This window comes from Pomacea canaliculata, linkage group LG3 (genome assembly GCF_003073045.1).
Source record: "Pomacea canaliculata isolate SZHN2017 linkage group LG3, ASM307304v1, whole genome shotgun sequence".
Taxonomy (NCBI): domain Eukaryota; kingdom Metazoa; phylum Mollusca; class Gastropoda; order Architaenioglossa; family Ampullariidae; genus Pomacea; species Pomacea canaliculata.
In genome coordinates this window covers 22,556,561-22,576,000 of record NC_037592.1, presented here as the reverse complement: position 1 = coordinate 22,576,000, position 19,440 = coordinate 22,556,561, and the positions used below count along the sequence as shown (strand labels likewise).

The 19,440-nt window shown below is 42.2% G+C and overlaps 2 protein-coding genes and 1 long non-coding RNA gene across 6 annotated transcripts; 1 reads left to right on the top strand and 2 right to left on the bottom strand.

The window, feature by feature from the left end:
- Positions 1-241: 241 nt before the first annotated feature.
- LOC112559292 (toll-like receptor 13) lies at positions 242-7,596 on the bottom strand. 4 transcript variants are annotated; one of them, XM_025230406.1, is made up of 4 exons: positions 7,443-7,596; positions 5,149-7,352; positions 1,522-4,088; positions 242-1,079 (listed from the first exon to the last, which is right to left on the bottom strand). In XM_025230406.1, exons 3-4 carry the CDS (start codon positions 4,006-4,008, stop codon positions 726-728), a joined length of 2,841 nt encoding a protein of 946 aa, XP_025086191.1. In that variant the 5' UTR covers positions 4,009-4,088; positions 5,149-7,352; positions 7,443-7,596; the 3' UTR covers positions 242-725. The 4 variants fall into 4 exon arrangements, with proteins under 4 accessions (XP_025086191.1, XP_025086192.1, XP_025086193.1 ...); XM_025230407.1 differs by having other exon boundaries at positions 5,149-5,424; positions 7,183-7,592; XM_025230408.1 differs by having other exon boundaries at positions 1,522-4,181; positions 5,149-7,592.
- A 2,824-nt stretch (positions 7,597-10,420) lies between these two features.
- Positions 10,421-11,879, bottom strand: LOC112559566. Its single transcript, XM_025230898.1, has 2 exons — positions 11,129-11,879; positions 10,421-10,880 (listed from the first exon to the last, which is right to left on the bottom strand). Exons 1-2 carry the CDS (start codon positions 11,653-11,655, stop codon positions 10,421-10,423), a joined length of 987 nt encoding a protein of 328 aa, XP_025086683.1. The 5' UTR covers positions 11,656-11,879.
- Positions 11,880-14,019: 2,140 nt separating this feature from the next.
- Positions 14,020-17,381, top strand: LOC112560273. Its single transcript, XR_003098504.1, has 7 exons — positions 14,020-14,432; positions 14,922-15,020; positions 15,486-15,677; positions 15,834-15,902; positions 16,227-16,386; positions 16,705-16,795; positions 17,109-17,381. It is a non-coding gene; the product is annotated as an uncharacterized LOC112560273 (long non-coding RNA).
- Positions 17,382-19,440: the final 2,059 nt, after the last annotated feature.

Here is a 19,440-nt window from a genome sequence, read left to right as displayed (position 1 = left end):
AAATATTCCATTTTAAGTATTCACTTTATTGAGTGTTTAATAAATTTTCAAATAAACCTCAGTCGTACATTTGAGGAATAAAAATTACACTCAATAATAAAGAAAATAACAAAATAGTAATAAAGATGAATTTAAAAAGTTACACAAATTATCAGTTTTAAAAAAAGATTGTTTCCTTTTTAAAACTATATATAAAATACAATACTATTTGAAAACTGCGTTCGTAGTTTACAAAACAAGGTTTTAAATTCTCAAAAGGATATTATTTATTTTAGCATTATCAATTTCTACTATTTATTGACATCACCTTTTTCTGCTACATTTTCTCTTTCTCAGGAACATATAAACATCTTCGTATATATAAAAGCAGGCACGCTCACACACACACACACAGCACGCTCATTCATACACGCATGCAGCTTCCAGAGAACACACTCGTATTCACAGGTATTCGTTGCCTGTACAGGTGCAAAGTTCCAAAGGACAGCCCACGTGAATACATATTTATAGAAAATCAGTCAGTCCAGGAAAAGACATGTAAGCCAAGGAAGAATTTGACTGCGGATGTTGAATCAACTGCAGACCAAGGAAACTTCCTTCAAGTTCATAATTAACTATCGTTGCAATGGTTTTTTTTAATTCAACAATTCAGAGATTATTCCACGATTTCCCCAAAATAGGGGCACAGAAGTGCACCCAAAGTAGTGCGAGGAAGGAAGAGACTGTCAGACAAGCTCCTGTAGGTTTCCTCGAGTCCGTAGTGCTACGTTGAGTGCGTCTTTGAACATACCCATCGCTTCCTCCGTCTCCTCCCAGTGCAGGAATGTTCCGCCTGTCAGCAGCCTGCGCATGTCTTTGGTCAGTCTTCCGGCCTCGATGTCGCCCTTGAGGATGACGATGACATCCTTGTGCTGCTCGTTGGCGGCGTAGATGACGTTGTTGAACTCGTAGCCACTCCAGCCCTCCCTGGCGTAGCCGTCACTCAGCACGAGGACGATGCGCGAGCTCTGGTCCATGTACTGCACGATGTTGTCGGCTACTGCGCCGGCGCCCTGGTCCCGGTCCTTGACGAACACGTTCTGAACATGCACAAGCACACACACAAACACACATATACACACACACAAACACACACACACACACAAACAAAAATTAAGTTAATTGATGGATGCTGCAGCTAACAAGATTCGTTGCAGTGGTCTTTGTCGAGTGGTGGCTTGGCACGGACGTGTGCGCGCATTGACACACACACACAAACACACGCGCATACAGAGATACCTACATACACACAAAAAACGTCTACATCTAACACAATACAACCAGACTTAATGGGCATTCACACATTCACACGTACAAACACAGAAAACGCGCGTGTCAAACATATTGAGATACAAGACCACAGGTGCAACATTGTAAGCATGCATGTAGACAAACTGAATATTTACTATGCAGTATGGTATCCGTTTGCAAATGCATGCTTGTGCAAGTTTCTTTGTCAGCTCCTCTCTTTATTGTGCTCACCTTCACATCAGGCGATGCCTCCAGGAGAGGGGCCAACTCTTGCGCCACCCACTCGACATCGAACTGGCTGTACGCGATGTAGATATCGTAGACGATACCATCGTCCTCATCTACGATAGGCTTGTATTGTCGTCGCCGCCTCAGTCGGTAGACGTAGTAACGAAGGTACCAGCGATACCGATATGCCAGACTCAATGTCAGGGCCGTTACCAGGACAACCGCCCCAACGGCACTGCCAACCACGACATAAATGCTCAAAGGGTGGCAGTCCCTGTAGCTTGGGTTGTAGTCCGAGATGTACTGGCCGCGAAGATTGTCCGGGGTGCGACAGCGGTAGTATTTTGGGTAGTCCGGGAAGCTTATGTTCCCAGATTTTCGCTCCTGCTCTATCCAGGATTTGAACCAGAGCAGGTCGCATGTGCAGGCGAAGTCGTTCTTGCTGAGGTCCAGCACGCGAATGGAACGCCGGAACTCCAGCGGGAAGGTGCTCTCGTTGACGATTGTGATTTGATTGGCCTGCAGGATCAGCGTGTCCAGCCGCGTGACGTTTCGAAAGGCAGGTGCCAGACTGAATGCACTGATGTGGTTGCCGATGAAATCCAGCGTTCGAAGATTGGGCAGCTGGGAAAATGTGTCAGCAGGTAGGCTGCCCAGAAGGCAGGCTTCCATATTCAGCGTGACCAAAGACTTTGCGGGAAGAAGCATGCGAGCCAAATCGACTTCCGTGTTTAAGTTAAACTTGATCTTTGTCATGTCCACTGTCTTCAGATTCGGAGCATGAGCAAAGATCTCCCCCGGGACGATGGTGCCATAGTCCCAGACCTTGTTTCCTTTCAAAAACAACTTTTCCAGGGAGGAACTGTTGAAGCAGAAGGGTTCGTAGCGGGATAGTGATGCCATGTTTCCCGCCATCAGATTCACCAGCATGGGCAAGTCTGCCACAAAGTTGTTTCCCAGGCTCTTTAGGACGATGGAGGAGCTAATGTCTAATTTATGCAGCTTGGGCAGGCAGAGCCCTCTCAGGATTCCTGCAGATACGGATTTGAACGGGTTTCCACCCAGATAAAGCGAAAAGAGGTTTGGGAAAACCAGGCCGCCATTAGAACTGCATAGTAAGGGGAGACTAGTGAGCACGTTTCGTTCAAGATGAAGTTTTTTTGCGTACACAGTGTTGTTCAACACGAAGCTATAGATGCTATTGTCAGACAGGATTAGTCTAATCACAGACCGAAAAGGAGAAAATGTTCTTGCGTTGAAAGTTGTGAGGCTGTTGTTGGCAATGGAGATAATATCGAATGATTTGTTTTGGAAGGCGTCGAAGAAGTTGTCTGGAAGGTCGTAAATGAACATGGAGTCTAGTCTCAAGGCCACGAACTTTGAGGATCCGATGCTGTAGAAGGCATCTCTCAGCATGACTGCAGATATGGGATTACTTCCTAGGTCAAGGCTTTCCAGATGTGTAAAGAGGACGAAGGTGTCATTGTCCAAGATCATTATGCGGTTGTTCTGTAGGTCCATCGTTTTAATGTGATAGTTGGAAAGGTTTCCAAGCTTTTCTTTAGTCAGTTCTCCGAGGCTGGCCATCCACAGGCGGAAGGTGGTGACGTAGGCAGGAACACGTGGGATGTGACGTAGCTTATACTGGCGGCCACAACAGCTGGCTTGCTTCTTCTTCTTGCTGCAGTCACACACGAAGTCGTCGCAAGGGATGTCCTGGGAAACAGGTTGTGCAGTGGTGATTCCGCTTTCTGGCCAAGAAGCCGCAAGCCCAGCAGACGTCATCAAATTACTGGTAAAACCGTTAGAATTATCTTTTTGCTGACCCATGGCCTGATCTCTAAAATAGTCTTCCGGTGCCTCAATGGAATCAAAGCGTTTTCGCCGAAAAGAATCTTCGTCGTTGTTTTCACCGTTATTATCATGTGATCCTACCTTGGAATCTTCATCATCTTTATCGACAGTTTGATCTTCATTGTCATTTCTGTAACTTTCATCATTGACAAGATTTCCCAGACTTTCTTGTAATATACCTTGTCCTTCTTCGGTATTTATTTCCTCTACTCTGGTACAGAAAGGCCCACCTCGTCCCAGAGTGATTTTATCTTTTCGTTCCTCACCGGAAGAGAAAGGTGTCAGAATGTCGTCAGAAAGATTCCAATTCTCAATGAAGTCTTTAGAAGCATCCCGTGGGATGCTTTTAGGATTTTGTAGTAAGGACACAGTAAAAGATCCATTGTTGGCATCGTTTTGACTGCTGGATGTTAAGCTACTGTGCTTCGAGTTTTCTCGATTAGTTTCCGACACTTTTGGGGTCAACGGACTAGAAGACTGAGACAGGTTTGCAGTATCGAACGGACTAATCTGGAAAATCTTCACTACCTCGCTTTTGGGTGCGGCTGACATTACTTGGAAAGGCCTGTTAAAATAAAGGCTCGCAGACCAGAAATTCCAGAAGAACAGTCCTAGCACACTGAAGAATTTGTACATTATAGCAGAATTCCTTTCAAAAATTGTCACAGTAAAACAACTTAGTCGTCCTCTGAGGAAACTCCTTTATTTTCTACATCCTGAAATAAAAAAAGATGAAACTTTTAGAGGGAAAAAAATCTCCAAAGATGACCGCCTCTGAATCTCCTCTCCCCTTCGCCTAACGTTTCAATCTGTGCAAAGAAAACAAATAAATACAAATGGTTTATAAGGATCGATTAACTGTGTGTTACAAAGGACAGCACTCACACCATGGCATGTAGCCAATGTCACCGCGATAACAAAAGCTGCTAAAATAACTGCAAACCGGAAGTTTAAAAATACACCCTTGGAAACCTCCGGCACGCGAAATATGAGGTTTAGTGTTCGCTTTACTCATTCCCTTCACGGGATCATACGAAACCTATGCAGTATCTTGGAAACAACTTATCACACATGCAAACACATGGGATCCTACACTTCCTCATAAAAACGCCCTGACCCCACGCGCATGCGCAGAACGCTGTATACAGCACCGCGCCCTCCCCTCCATATGACATGAACGTATGACACATACATCTGCGTTGCCAAACATTCTAAAATGTTCTCGAACTGCGCAATTGACAGGTCAAGGCTGGCTGACAGACTTCTCCACAAACTGAACTCAGCTATGACTAGACCATGGGGACAATTCTATATTTGTAAGCAGGGACTGGGGATGTGTTGAAGAAAATACTCATCAGTTTGACTGCGTTTAAATAAAAAGTGAACAATTCTCTTCTCTGACCTCATGCATGTGCCTTCCGACCTGCTTGAGGAGACAATCGGATTCGGAATGAAACACGATTTCGAATAGATTAATATGTAATTCATACATTTAGAGGCACACTCGCAAGGCAAAAGGTTATTGGGATATTATCCGGGCTGTCCTATTATCGTTCTAAGTTTTCTGAATGACTTTATAATTGTTTAAAAAAACAATAGAATTTAACGGATGTGTACATTTTAAAAAAATAGTTTTGCAGTTAAACAATAGAAATTAATTCCCAAACACACACATATAAACAAATGTGAAAACACATACACATACACACACACACACGAGAGTAAAAGTTCTTACAGTACACAAAGTGTACATATTTTCTCAACAGAGCTACTTACCGCTTGCTGTGCCTCATGTTCACAGCCCTGCATCAGTTGAAATGGATTTTGAGAAGCAGGGCGTGCACAATGCAGCGTTCACCGAGGGTCGAGCCTCTGACCGCAGGAAGTTAGCGAGCGCTCGTTCTACTAACGTCTACAAATATGGCGATGGGAAGTCCAGAAACTCATCTGTCAAGCAGCTGATAGCGGATAGGGGCTTGAAGTGGTCGACCGGCACATTGAGAAAGGGGGAAACGGAGACGTGGGAGTCCCAGAGTTGCAGGGTCATCTCCCCTTGAATGAGATTAAAGGAAAACATGGGAGGGGGGCCTAATCTTGAGATTCCGCGAATTGAGTTTGATTGTAGCATTACTTTTCTGACGTTCGGCATAAGGACGCATCAAAACTGAACGATAAAGATTTTTCACAACGATGATATCCCTCCCACCTGTCTGTTACAGGTTGCTATATGCAGGTGCACAGTTTGCACATACCTAAGGCCACCCCTACACCTCTCCCCCTGATTGTGCACGGACGGTTGCTGGGCTACTATCGTGTCAACGCCGGATAAGAGTGTGCGCATACCTAACAGAAGCATTGTGACCCCGCTGCACGCGCTAGGCACCTCGGACACAGATGCACGCGGCATTGCCAGGAGCTACCGGATGGCTAATTGCTTAGTGCTTAACGCGTTGTCAGCAACAATGGTCACATGACACAAGATGGATAAATAAAGCAAAAAACGTCTTTCCGCAGACTTGCTACCGGGAAACCCACATGACTTAGGGGTTTAGACCCCCGCTTGTCACCACTGCTGTTAAAATTTTCTGGGTTCAGATCTCGTTTCATGCCACTATCTGTATGTGATGCCTTAAAACTTTTTAAACTTTTTAATTTGTTTACGCAAAGAAAATATCAAGAATGAGAAGTTGAATCTAGGTTTGAGAGATGGCTCGTACAGAGCTTTAAGCAATCACCAATGTTATTGCCGAAAAAACTGAAGCCCGTATAAGACGACAATACAGACTTTCTTAGTATTCCCCCTAGGGTTTTTTTTTCCCCAAAGAGGTCAAGAGTGCGACACCGAGAGATCTTCCCAGACAGAAAAATACGAGGGTAACATTCAAATATTTTTTAATATGCCTACATAAAACTGCACGTCGGAAAGATAATCGTATTTTACCTGGCTAAACAAACAAGAAGACATGGCGTGACACGACATCTAATCTGCACCCAGTGGGCAAGAAAGAGAGGGGACAACATATACCCAGAGTGCTTCTATGAGCTCTATGCCGTTCTTCGCCCCCGCAGGGCCCGGGGCACAGGGAACAAAATGGAGCCTAGTTACCACATGCATCAAAAGCTCGGGGCACTAGGCAGATGCCCCTTCTGCCCCTCAGCACGGCCCTGCTCACTGAGCACCAGGAGTTACGTGCACGGTACTCCGCTACAGGCGCTAGCTGAATGGCTAACTGCTAGCAGTCAGCTAAAACGCTTACTACTATTCTACAGTGCATAATTCAAGGTAATTAGGGATGCATGATGCAAGACTAATTAGAAAAATGCAAAATATAAGGTAATTAGATGGAAGTTTGATGTACCGTGATTGTCATAAACAAGGTTGTGAATGAATTGCTCGAAATATTTTTCGGCATCCATCTGCTGAACACTGGAACTAGAACTTCTTCATTCTTGGTGCACAAAGTGTATGGTACAGCTTTACAGCCTCTCCTTTAAAAGAAGTAGCCACATGCAAAGACATACATCGGGCCACCCATTAAGACTGAGCATAAACTTCAAATGGAAATAAAAATAACTTGATATTATGTACTTAGTTACTGTTTCTACTTGTCGCCTCTTCTTATCTTTTTAAATACAGCTTTGTCCATCACTAATTCTCGGGGTTCCAATTCTTCCAAGTGAAATAAATAAAGGTGATCACAGAGATTCACAAAAAGGAGAACAATAAGTGGCTCAGGGTACAATCAACAAAAGTCAGTAGTATAATTCAGAGTTTCTAGTAGTATAGTAGGCAAGTAGTAACAAGCTTACTAGTTAACTGTAATTTGAGATGAAACTCCTGGGAGGAATGGACGGTCCAAGGTGAAAAGGGAGAGAGCCAACAGCTACCCTTCGCACACCTGCTCAGCCGCTTCGCTCCTCCGGACTCTTCGTCCAGGTGATTGCTTTCATTTGTTTGCGCAAACCAACTGACAACACAGCTACAGAGACACATTCAGATTAGTATTATTATACAATGAACCAGACTTAAAACGACATAATACAGAAATAATAACGTTATATACATATACCTTCGAGATTATAAAGGGCCGTCTCTGGCCAACAAGATGACAAGAGAGTCAGATATAAATATACTCGTGTTGGATCCTTGTCCTTTATAGTCCAGAGTTCACTTTCTAGAGATTTTTAAAATTCACATGCCTCGGAGAATTGCAGTGTGACTCGAAACCAACTGCCTCCTTTGAGACGGTCGGTAGTGGACAGCCGGACTCTCCTACTTCCTCCGGTTACTAACAGAGCGGAAGATGCGGAAGACAAGCCATATTAACGCACGCGCGGTCTCTCACACAGAACTTCTTAGTTCTAGAGAGCCAGCAGGCAGACTACATCAACACAACGTAAACGAGGTAAACTAAGCCTCTCGCAACTGACGTAGTAGTCGGTGAATAGGGTCACCAACGTTGAGCAACTACCCATGTAACTGGAAACACGCCTCCAGTCATAGAAACCTACTCACAACAGCTACATATTTTTTTTAGCATATAAAATACACAGCAGTGTATAATAAAATATACCAGTTGCTTGTTTGTTTGTTTTGCGTTTCTGGGTTTCCACAGTAGCTGGCTTCTTGTTTCAACAACTGCATTCTAGTAAATTTCGTAAAATGTGTGACTTCTCATTGTAGCTACAAAAACGTGGGCTACATCGGCGGTAATCAGTGTTCACCCCAACCTTTCCTAATCAGAATATAAAGAAAACTAGTTGTTCATGTCAAAAGTGTAAGTCACAAAAATGGAAAAAGGAACAATATTTGTTTCTTTGAAATAACAACAGTAATGCAAAGGGACGCAATCAGTCAACACTTGCACGCAGGAGTTTTCTCCCATGGCTTGTAAAGCGTGTCGAGAACTTCACGGTGTGCTTCCTGGAAAATATGTTCGGCTTTTGTCATGTGTTTGTCACACCACTCAGCATGTTCATGTATCTTTGACCTTTAGTATCGATACTCAGTATATTAAAAAAACGACGAGCAGTATTCCGCTTGATCTTCAACTCCACTTACTCAGATGGATTTATGAAAGCAAGCTGCTTCATCCTCTTACAGTGAAGTTCTGTCGCCTAAAGGCGATCTAGTTGGTCTTAATGGGTTTAAGGGGAAGTTTTTAGCTATGAAGTTGCTTCCTTTCTCGTAGTACATGTAAGTAGTGTCAGAAACCAGTACCGGAAGGACCTTGACAAACAAAGCAGTGCAATTGTCTAGTTGAAGCCCTGCTTAAAATTTTATCAATATAAGAATATAACCACTCAGCTACCCGCTTCCCTGAGAAACTTCCAGAAAAATCTACGGATTTAAAGCAGGTCGCAAAATGTACGGCATCAGCTAATTGGGTCACCAATTTGTTGGTTGAAAAATGAATTTCTGGAGGAATTTCTCTCTTTGAGAGACTTAAAGACCTACCCGATTATACACTCGCTCAAAAGACTCCTTTCATATCAGTTGTTAAAGCTTCCAACATGAAAGAGGACAAGAGACCTGCTCAAGAAGAAAACATGTTTCTGTAAGGTTTGGTACTCATAGGCAGAGCGAGAGGCGGAATAACTCGCGGGTAATGGTTCGTCAACTGGCTGACTGATAGAATAATGTGTACGAGCCTAGTTTGACAGAAGAAGGAAGCATATTCAGAGCTGCATCCTCTGTACAACACAATAAGCAGCTCTTCATAGCTGGAATCCGGATTTGTGTAGTATGTCCTCGTACAACGGCTGGAAGAAGGAACGGAAGAGAGGCAAATGGCTATTAATTCTCGTAGCAGTTTGTTAGCCAGATTATAAGTGCTCGAAGATCCACTTCACACGACAGTCACTTGTACTTCCTGTGTGCACATGGCTCGCATGCATTGTGTGGACAGAACACAAGACTGAAGCGTTAAAATTCTGTCTCAGCTTCTCACGGGTAAGGCTTTAATGTATTTTTTAGTGAGTTTTCACATCACCTATCTATGACTTCACGAATGTTTGTTTAAATACAGAGCAAAGGCTAGAAACAAGTGGAGTTGACAGCTGGGATTTGCAGACACCAACAAGAGGCTCGTACTCGAGGAAGTGGATAACCGCGTGGTTCGAGCGCTGACGTGGAACTGATAGGCACGCTGTTCGATACCCGTGTAGCACAGCAAACTTCCTCAGTCAGGCCCAGAGGGCGAGAATACAATAGAATACAACTTTATTGATTCCAAGGAGCAATTCAAAATAGTGCTCATACTAATAATAATGGGTACCTGACTCTTGATAATTTACATTGTAGTTTATATTCTCAAATGTGTCTGCGTTAATCTACCGATAACCATCAGTATATATATATATCCGTATGTATCTGAAAGCCGATACAAATCAGTAGTAATAAAGTACCACCTATATTCATCCAATAGTATCACCCACGAAAAATAACTAACCAAGAGTTATAAGCAGAAAGAAGAATATCTATACTGAAAAATGGAGGAGATTTATTTCATTTCTAATTTAACATGCAGCTCGACATTAAATATTTTGAAGGTTATAAAAATCCATTTAAATCGAAGCCCGAATGGGAATTAAACCTCTGTACGGACTGTCACGTTTGCTAAGTAGCATCAGTCACATCACTAGCAACTGGTGTCACTGGTGAATATCTCGATGAATGTTCCCTGCGTACGTTTCATAAAAAAATTTCTTTAAATTTTGTCCGGAACTGTTTTTATGAAAGTCTGACAACGTTTCTTGAATAAGGCAGGAAATGAAGACTGTCAGTAAACGTATTTGACTAAGCAACATTCTCGAGTATTTTGAAGTGCTGTAGCTAGGTAAAGATAAAAATGGCAGACATACATGAAAAAAAGGACTGAATTTTCAACAGTCTAATAAATTTCTCTTATGCACATAATACAATAGTGTAGTCAATCATGAAACTATAGCCCGTTATTACATGAAGGTCGACGAGATAGTCATAAACTCTAGACTGTGTCTTCGCTGTCCATGTACACTTATTTCGCGAGCGCCACAGCAAGTTTATTTACTCCCCTGATGTCATCTTGCTCAAGGATGGAGCAGATGTTGACTCATCTAGTCGTCCCTTTGTTGTCCTGTCACGTGCAGCGATTCGTTCGGGACACGCGCAGATCACGTGTCGGAGCGTCCTTCTGTACTGTCCACTGTAGCACGCACTCAGAAGCAAGAGAACGGGTTGATTGAGGTACAAGATCAGCATCAACAACTCTCCCACCACCCGAAATAAGTACATCTCTTGCTTGTATGATCCATAATGCGGGAGCAGCGATCCCAACATGGCGTTGAGGGTGACCGGACTTTCCACGCAGAAGAATGCCGAGGTGAGTAAGAGAACCATCTTGGTGATCTGAGCCTCCGAGCGAGAAGACTTCGGATCCAGGTCTGACGGATGCTGGTGTGTGCTGTCGGTGTTTTTATGATGCCCCCGGGCAGCTCGAAGACCTTGGACTTGTTTTGAATGCTTCCTAAGAAAAACAAGCATGACTACGTTGACAGAGATTATGACCAACAGCGGAGTGTACAGGAAAACGATTCGAGCAAAGAAAGCAGCGATTTGAAACCCGTCGGGGTTAGACAACTTCAGACGAGAATCGGCGTACCCGTAAGATCCATTTCCCTCAAAAACGATATATATTTCGAACAGAAAATAGAGATGGCCAATAGCGCGACAACAAACACTGTTACAACCAGAATAACAGGTCCATGGGCAGACCTTTGACCTTTGCTCCTTGTTTTGAAGGGAAGTGCCACTGCCAAGAGGCGATCGCAGCAGGCCAGGGCGTTCAGCCACACGCCAGCCCGCTGCACGGAGATGCCCACATAGTTACGTACGTAATACAGCATAACCCTGGCGGGCAGACTGGACTCTGGACAATACTGCGTCAGGATGACGTAAGCGATTCGAAAGAACGCATGAAGGAAGTCGGAAACGCACAGTCCGATGACGTAGTACACAAAGTTGCGCGCTTGGTGCTGAGAGTCCTGGCGTTGAAGACACTGCAGACAAGTGTGAGGATAGACAGAAAAATGAAGAGATAAGAACACCATGCGATGACCGCCTCGTAGGTCTCCTTGGACACTGTCCCACGTGACATGTTGACAACAGTTTGCGCCGTCACAGACGCATTCTCTTTGTTTGTTTGTCCAGTTCCGGTTGGCATTGCTAAGGACACTGCCATGAACAGAGGCTTTACTTCGAAAAAGACGGCCTCGTCCAGAGGTTGAAAATCGGCTAGACATTACGAAAGCAGTTGACTCATACTGGTTTTATACTCATTTATACTCATTGTTTTATAACTGATGGAATGTATAGATATGATTACCACATATATATATAATTATATATTCATGCACGTACGCACGGTAGCGCCATGTCTTCGCAATTTTATGAAAATTATTTTTAAATCTGTGCATGTGCCCAAGACATGACTTAAAAATTACGATCATTATCGAAGATAATGCTAAATAAATATTATAAATAATAATTCATTTGTTTGCTCCCAAATGCGTTGTTTTAGAAGGCGTTTATTCTTTCTCTTCCCCTCTCTCCCTCTCTCTCTCTCTTCGCTCTCTATTTCTATTTAACAGTTACACGACTTTGTTTTCTTCTTGCACGGTAAATATAAGAAAGTTCACTCCCAGTGCAAATTAAACTCAGCAGAAATTAGACGACAGAACACACCATAAATAATCGTTAATTTTCTACAAATATGAAATAAGGTCTTTCTTATTATTTTTCTTGTTTTAAACACGCCATTATTTAGGCAAGTTTTCTCTTGAACTGTTTAAATATTTTTGGTCAACATTCCTGTGTTTCACTTCAAAGTCTCTGCGATATTGATTTAGAAAAAGGTAAGCAGCCATTGTTATTAAAACAAGCAGGTGAATTAACTCTCGAATGATAAACATCGTTTCATAAAGACGTGTTCTGCAATGAGAAATTTCGCAGTACGGTTGTGTAATTGCTATGTCCTTCTGATGAGCGAATGTTACAAAATAATACTTAATTCATATTATTATACACAGTGGCACGCTGAGGTGTATTTTTTTTTTTTTTTTTTTTTTTTTTTTTTTGCTGGAGTACCCGTGGCAAGCAAACAAAACATGACGCTAGTCACTATCTTTCAAAAAATCAACCATAGAAGCTGATAAAGTATTATCAATGATTGTCGTCAGTGTCAAAGTTTGTTGAGAGCAAGAGTAAGTGGTTCATTTCACGCACAATCTCGTCTTTTACTGATAGTCTAGTACAGTCCTCTAAACTGTGATACTGGAGGAGCAGGAACAGGAGCAGCAGGAAAATTATAACAATAGAGATGTTTACTTTTTTTCAGTATCTACGAGTGTTTCTGTTGAAGAAGGTCAAGAGTAGTACAAGGTGATGGAAGAAGGAGATCACTTGAAGGGGAGCTTGACATTTGACAAAACATCTGTTACTTCCCCCTGCTCTTGCTGGCAAAATGTTGATGAAAAACAAGGGGAGACTACTCCTTGCAACAGAAGACTACGTCCGTTCTTGGGTCTGTGGAACGATTACGTGGAAAATACGTCTGTACACGGGGTGAAGAAGAGTGCCGATGGCAAGAGGTTTCTTGCGCTCAGGTAACTACAGTGATACCTCGGTTCTCGAACATAATTCGTTCCGGGAGGACGGTCGAGAACCAAATTGTTCGAGAACCGAAGCAATGAAACCCATAGGCAATAATGGAAACTGGATTAATTCGTTCCAAGGGAGTCTCAGCGTTACAGTACAGTACAGTACAGTACAGTAAATTGTGTTTCATTTACTGTACTGTACAACTTTATGGCAGGAGGGAATGAATGTGGAGGAAGGAGGGTAGGGGGATGGTTATTGTTTTGAAGGGAGTCCTCTTCAATAAAAACAGAGGGTAACTGCTCTTCGGTGTTTCTGTTCTCTGTATCTTTTGCTGAGGAGAATCAGAATCTTGCTCTGCAGTTGCTTGTGGATGTGAACTGATGACGCAAGCAAGGCGCGCTGGGCCAATGAACGCCATTCGGCTCACTCGGCTCTCTCGGACGTGTTCCAAATATTTGTTCGGATTCCAAGACAAAATTTTCTCGAATTTTTGTATCACTGCGCATGCGTTAGATTTGTTGACGTTCAAGTTGAAACTCCAGTTCTGTAGCGTGGCACGTGACAGGAAGTAAACGTCTTGAAATGTCAACAGCAAAGCTATTAATTCTAATTAATGATGCCGCTGTTTCAGATTTCTGTGGAAAGCTGCTCTCATTGGATTTTCAATCGGATTGGTAGTGAACCTGTACAACCTGTTGAACGCTTACTCGCAAAACCCATTTCAAACCGTTGTAACCGTTCGCCCAACCACAGACTTGCCCTTTCCCACGGTTACTATCTGCAACCTGCACTATCTTGACTTCAGCAAGGTGAATGACCTCGCCCTCAACATTTCCAACGCTTCAGAGGTGATTAGCGAATTCTTTGCCAGGGCCATGGGGGTCAACAACAACGAGAACATCTACTGGACTTTCTAAAAGAACATCCGCAGGTCAGCAGCCAAAGAACTTCATTCCATTGTGTGAAAGTGATGCCAACGATCTTAAACTTGTAAATCTGGTGCAGGAGCCAGGATAACATTTTGAGAGAGGCAGGTTAAAGAAAGGTGTAAATAACAAGATTGTGGATAAGAAGAAAGCAGTGAAGGATGAAAAATCTTTATTGCTACAAAATTAATTGTGTGTTAATGTATGAGCATCTCAACAGATTCAAAACTTGACATACGAAGAACTCCGCGAGGTGGCCGTCCCGGACATGAACGAACACGTTGGTGGTGTGCATGTGGGACGGCCGTGTGGAGCCTTGCGAGGCCATGATGACCCCAGTGAACTTCGAGAGGCAGCGCTGCTTCCAGTTCAACGCCAACCTGGACCGTCTGAGGACGTCGAGGATCAGCGGGAAGCTCAGCGGGTTAGAGGTCATCATCAACGTTAATCAGGACAATTACATCTTCAGCGAGGGACTCGGCGCCGGAGTGGAAGTAGGAATCTCATAGATATATATTGTTATTTTCATATTCCCTTACTGCTGTGTAGAATTTGGTGCTCTTTAAGAAACCACATACAGACGGATAGATAGACAAACAGGCTCTCAAGAACTATTATTCACATGATGAAAAAAACCCTCACTCAAACTTCGGGATTCAGCACGCACACACACACAAGCACACACGCGCACGCATGCACAAAGCGGCAGCAGACTACAAATATATTTATTTACGCAAAAATTTTAATTAATAAATACATACGCAAACATTTAAATACAGAAATACATATTCTGTAATTAGAATAAGGACAAGTAAAAAGTACACCAAGAACAAAAGCAGTCCTCAATATGAACACAAGTATCTATTATTGACATTATTATCACATCAAATCTGTTCTCTCTCTTGATATATATTTTAAAAACTCATATTGTGATATATATATATACACACGTATGTGCAGACAAATGTCTTTCACGTTTCTAGGTAATTCTGCACGAGCCGGGAACATTCCCGGATATAATTCGCAAAGGTTTCCTCGCGCCCCCAGGATTTACCACAATGAGTAGCGTCCGTCTAAGGGAGGTAAATATTACTGCTTTATTTTATAATGTATGACCAAGGGTCCAGGACCGATTGGATTTTCAAACAAGAGTGCTCCTAGTAAAGCATCCTAGGTATAGTTCTCTGACATCCGCTTATAAGTGAGAGATTAATGGCGCCCAGTAGTTTAGAGTGGTTAAAACACAGCAAGGAGAGGTTCTGGTTTCAGATTTCGTCTCGTCTCCGTATGTGACATTTGTCTGTCGGGGGGGTTTTCGCAAGCTAATCCAGCATCCTTCCCCCTCCCTCCATAGTGCGAAATCATCTCAAGGTGGAAGCACTTTCCTACTGAAGCCAACCTACCACAGAGAGAATGTTTGCCTGTTGGTCTGCTTTCTGTCAGTATCGTTTTTGGTGATACGTTTTTGGTGTATCGGTTTCAATAAGTGTGTCTCAGTGTCATTACTGGTTACTATGTGAGATGTTACAGTATTAGTTTCGTTTCAGCACAAATACCTGCCAGCCCCTTATCGAGCCTTCACTGGCGAAACATGCGTGGAAGACATTCGCGATGAGAACTGACGTCAGCACTCCGTGAACATGGCCTGAGATACACTCACTCCTTGTGTCGCCTCATCTGCCTGCAATTCCTCACATTGAGGGAGTGTGGCTGCCGCTTCTCTAAATATTCTTTTGATGGTACATCAATTATGGGATTTATAATTTATTTTTGTTGTTGTTATTGTGTGCTGAAGAATGCAAAATAACACTTATTTTCACGTATTTTCCGACATTATTTATGTGTGTATGTGTGTGTGTTTCTCGTGCTTCAGTCTGTTTGCCTTCTGCTTTCAGATTCACAGAAAACGGACCGGCGGTACTGTACCCTGCTGGAGATATTCGACTGTGTTGAAGCATTCCAGTGTATGTGGACTTGACGCTGAATTTTCTTAATAATAATAATGATGACCACAAAAAGTACTGGAGGAGAAATACTGGATATACTAAAATACTGGAAGGTTCAGCCAGCTTCTGTGCAGCAACTCTGTGTTTGAGATAGTACTGCACACAATTTCTCTTTTAATTGGCAGCTACGGCGTATAAAATACATACAGGACTAAATAAAGACAACGACTAGAACTTATATCAACACCTTAATTTTGTGCCATGGCGAAGGTTCAAACGTAAGAAAACTTTGTTAATCAAAGAAGAACTCCTACTCAAGTCTCAATAAAATGCACTTTACAGATCGACTTGCCAGGGAGCTGAACGACAGCGTGTGCCAGTGCAACCGTCTGTGTCAGGGCAAGGAGTATGACGTCACCACCTCCATGGCCTACTTCCCATCGGAGTCGGCCATCCATCTCTTACAACGCGTCCACACAACGGTGTCGCAAGCGGATCTCAGGTGAGTTTTGGAGGATTTGTGAATGCTGCTTCATTTACTTCGTCATCTCGTGATCGTCTTCATCTTTATTCGAATTCATCATCTTCTTAATCATCTTCATCATCGTCGTTCTTATCGTCCACCCAGCCCATCGCGCTTTATATTCCTTTACCCCTCCTCCGTTCTGACTTTCTCATTAAGACTGTTTTAAAATGTTTTCGTTACCACTGGAAAGTATCGTAACTGTTACAAGAAATAAAATTTCCAGCAGAAATACCTACAAGGGTAGCACAAACAAGTATGGTTTTGAAGACTTGTCATCGGCTATTTCTGTTGAAGGAAAAATCTCGTCGATCTGAAGTATTCTTTGGAGATCTTGTCTCTCAAGAGGTCAACCACGTCCCTCAACATTCGCTGGAGTCGGTGCTCAGTAAGTTGCCTTCTCCAAGTAATATTATTATTGTTTGAGTCTGATTTATCTAACCATATATACAACCTTCCTGACTAATCGCGATAAAATTAATATTGAGATATACAATCTAGAAGTCGCATCTTGAATGCCCCTATAAAATTACAAAGCATTCTGACAAGAATATTGCAAAAATTCCTCCATGGTATCACATTCACACTCGTGCCTTCTCTGTTTACACTCACGACACTCTGTGTACATGCCAGAAGCAGAACCAAGGGGATGGATGACCATAGACGTATTATTTCTTGATGTTTGTTGCTTGTTGTTGCAGGCTCTGTGGGAGGTCAGATGGGACTGTTTATGGGTGCCAGCCTGCTGTCAATTATGGAGATTCTAGAACTTTGTGCTCGACTTTCCTGTCAAGGCGCACAAGTAGTGTATAGGCTCATACGCTCGAGGGGAGAGGCAGGGGCCTCGAATTAAACTCATTTCAAAAAGATATCTTTACAGATGTAGACATCTGTATATAGAGAAAAGATGCCTCTAATTTCAAATGAAACTGGCTTCTAAGAAGTGTTATTTGTATTTGTCTCTCTATGTCTCTCTCTCTACGGTCACGCAAACATACCATGGTATCATATCGGGTATTTACTTACTCTCCAAACATAGGTAGGCAAGCACACAGAGTAGAAGCTAATGTACGGAATCAAATATGTGGAAGATACTTTGATGCGAGTCACCGAGAAAGACAAGGCCATCCTCAAAATATAAGCAATGCCACAATGAACACAGTTAATAAGGAATAATCTATTAGACAGACAGACCGGGAAAGAAAATGAGAGCAAAGTTAAGGGATGGATATTCTCGAGTTCAGCTTAGTTGTTGTTTTATGTTGCTCGTAGTAGTTACGCTTATTTCTTTAAATACAACCATTGTCACCGCCTTCTTGAGCGAATGAAACTGTGAAAATTGGAATTACGGCTACATTACATCCTTTCTCTTTCATTCTCTCTCATACATATATATATATATATACACTCGCACCTTGCAACCTGGTACAATGAGATATTACTCTTCTTGGGATACGTTTTATGTGAGGGTAAGAATTTTACATAATTTTTACATGCCGGATGAAATTCAAGGAATTACCAGAAAGGCCGAACTTTTTGTTTCATAAGACTTGGTCGAACTTTTGACTTCATCTGTCATATTTACTCCAGGAATTATGACTGCACGTGCTTATGCCCACTAGTATACTCAAGGAATGATGGTGAATGAATGAGGTATAGCAATCAATTGTTCAGCTGACATATGATTGCATGGACTGCAATTTGCTTTTCCAGCCTGCAATGTTATGATGTCGCAGAAATAAAATGATATAAAAAGTTGTATTTGAGGACTGTCTTACCTTCAAGTTCTCTAACCTTTTTCATATGTTGGCGAGGTGATAACCGCGTTTAAACTACAGAGTGTACTGTACATTTACATGTTAGTACATTTACATGTATAAAGTAAACAGTAATAAACAATATTCGCGCCATCAGACAAAAGCTAAGGTCTTTATTTAAGCTAACACCAGTATATACACAAGAAGCAAAAGTTGTCATAACACATTTCTTCCAAGTCTTTCTGCTGTCAATCATAACAAGCCCATCATAAATGGAATTTCCTATGAGAAAATATATTCATGTCATTTTCAGATTAGCGTTTTAATTACAGCCACGGTGACTCGTCTCGTGTTTCACATATTATTCGTTACAATCTCCTCCAATTAAAACTAATGATGTGAATCTACAGAAGTTGATTCGGTACCCAGCACAGACTTCTCTTCATTTAAATTGTTTTGTTGAAAAAAAAAAAACAGACAACCAGTTTACTTAATCAATGCTTGATTTGAGATCCTTCACTCAAAAAAGCATCTTTCATAAAATATTATTTCGAAAGTTAGAGATAAAATAACAACTGTAATTATTTACGTTTTCATATTAGAACTGGGAGAAAGAAATATATAACATTTTTCTTATGAAGAATGACAATTATTACCCTCCTGATATATGCAGCATAATACTTATACAAGACAAGATCTCTCTCTCACACACACACACAAGCGAGCATAGAGTGAAACAGTCACACGCACTCATACACAAACAAATGCACACATCACTGCATTCATTAGTCAATGAGCCTGTTCCCAGCGAAAACCTAAAAAAAATCCTGTGTTTTATGTTTCTTTTTCTCTCGATCTTTATGACATTATTATTTACTAGACAGCTTGTAAAACTCCCTCCGATATGTCGATGTAGCAAACGTACTCTAGGCAATTAAATCGAAATAATAAGACCAAGGAGTTGTTCTTTGCTAAGTCATAATGAGGATTCTCCCGTATAAAAGCAAACACACCACTTACCTTGGGAACTCTTCGTTCTCGCCACAATCTTACCATCGGTGAAGAATAGACTTAACGTCTCTAAGCTACGTCATAATCACGTGGTGTTGCCACCTGATTGCTCACATGGATGATTCGGCTTTAATATCATCTAAGACTTCAGAAGGACCGTTTGTCAGCACGTTGACATACAATTTATCCAAATTTAACTTGCAACTGTATCTTCAGGGAAGCGTGTCGAAAGAGATGTACGACTTGAGCCTGTACATCCAAAGCT

Coding starts and splice junctions, on each gene's coding strand:
- LOC112559292 (XM_025230406.1), bottom strand. CDS start 4,008: ATGTACAAATTCTTCAGTGTGCTAGGACTGTTCTTCTGGAATTTCTGG. Junction 1,080..1,521: donor AGGCATCGCCTGATGTGAAG/GTGAGCACAATA, acceptor GTGCATGTTCAG/AACGTGTTCGTCAAGGACCG.
- LOC112559566 (XM_025230898.1), bottom strand. CDS start 11,655: ATGTCTAGCCGATTTTCAACCTCTGGACGAGGCCGTCTTTTTCGAAGT. Junction 10,881..11,128: donor ACAAGGAGCAAAGGTCAAAG/GTCTGCCCATGG, acceptor TGTTTTTCTTAG/GAAGCATTCAAAACAAGTCC.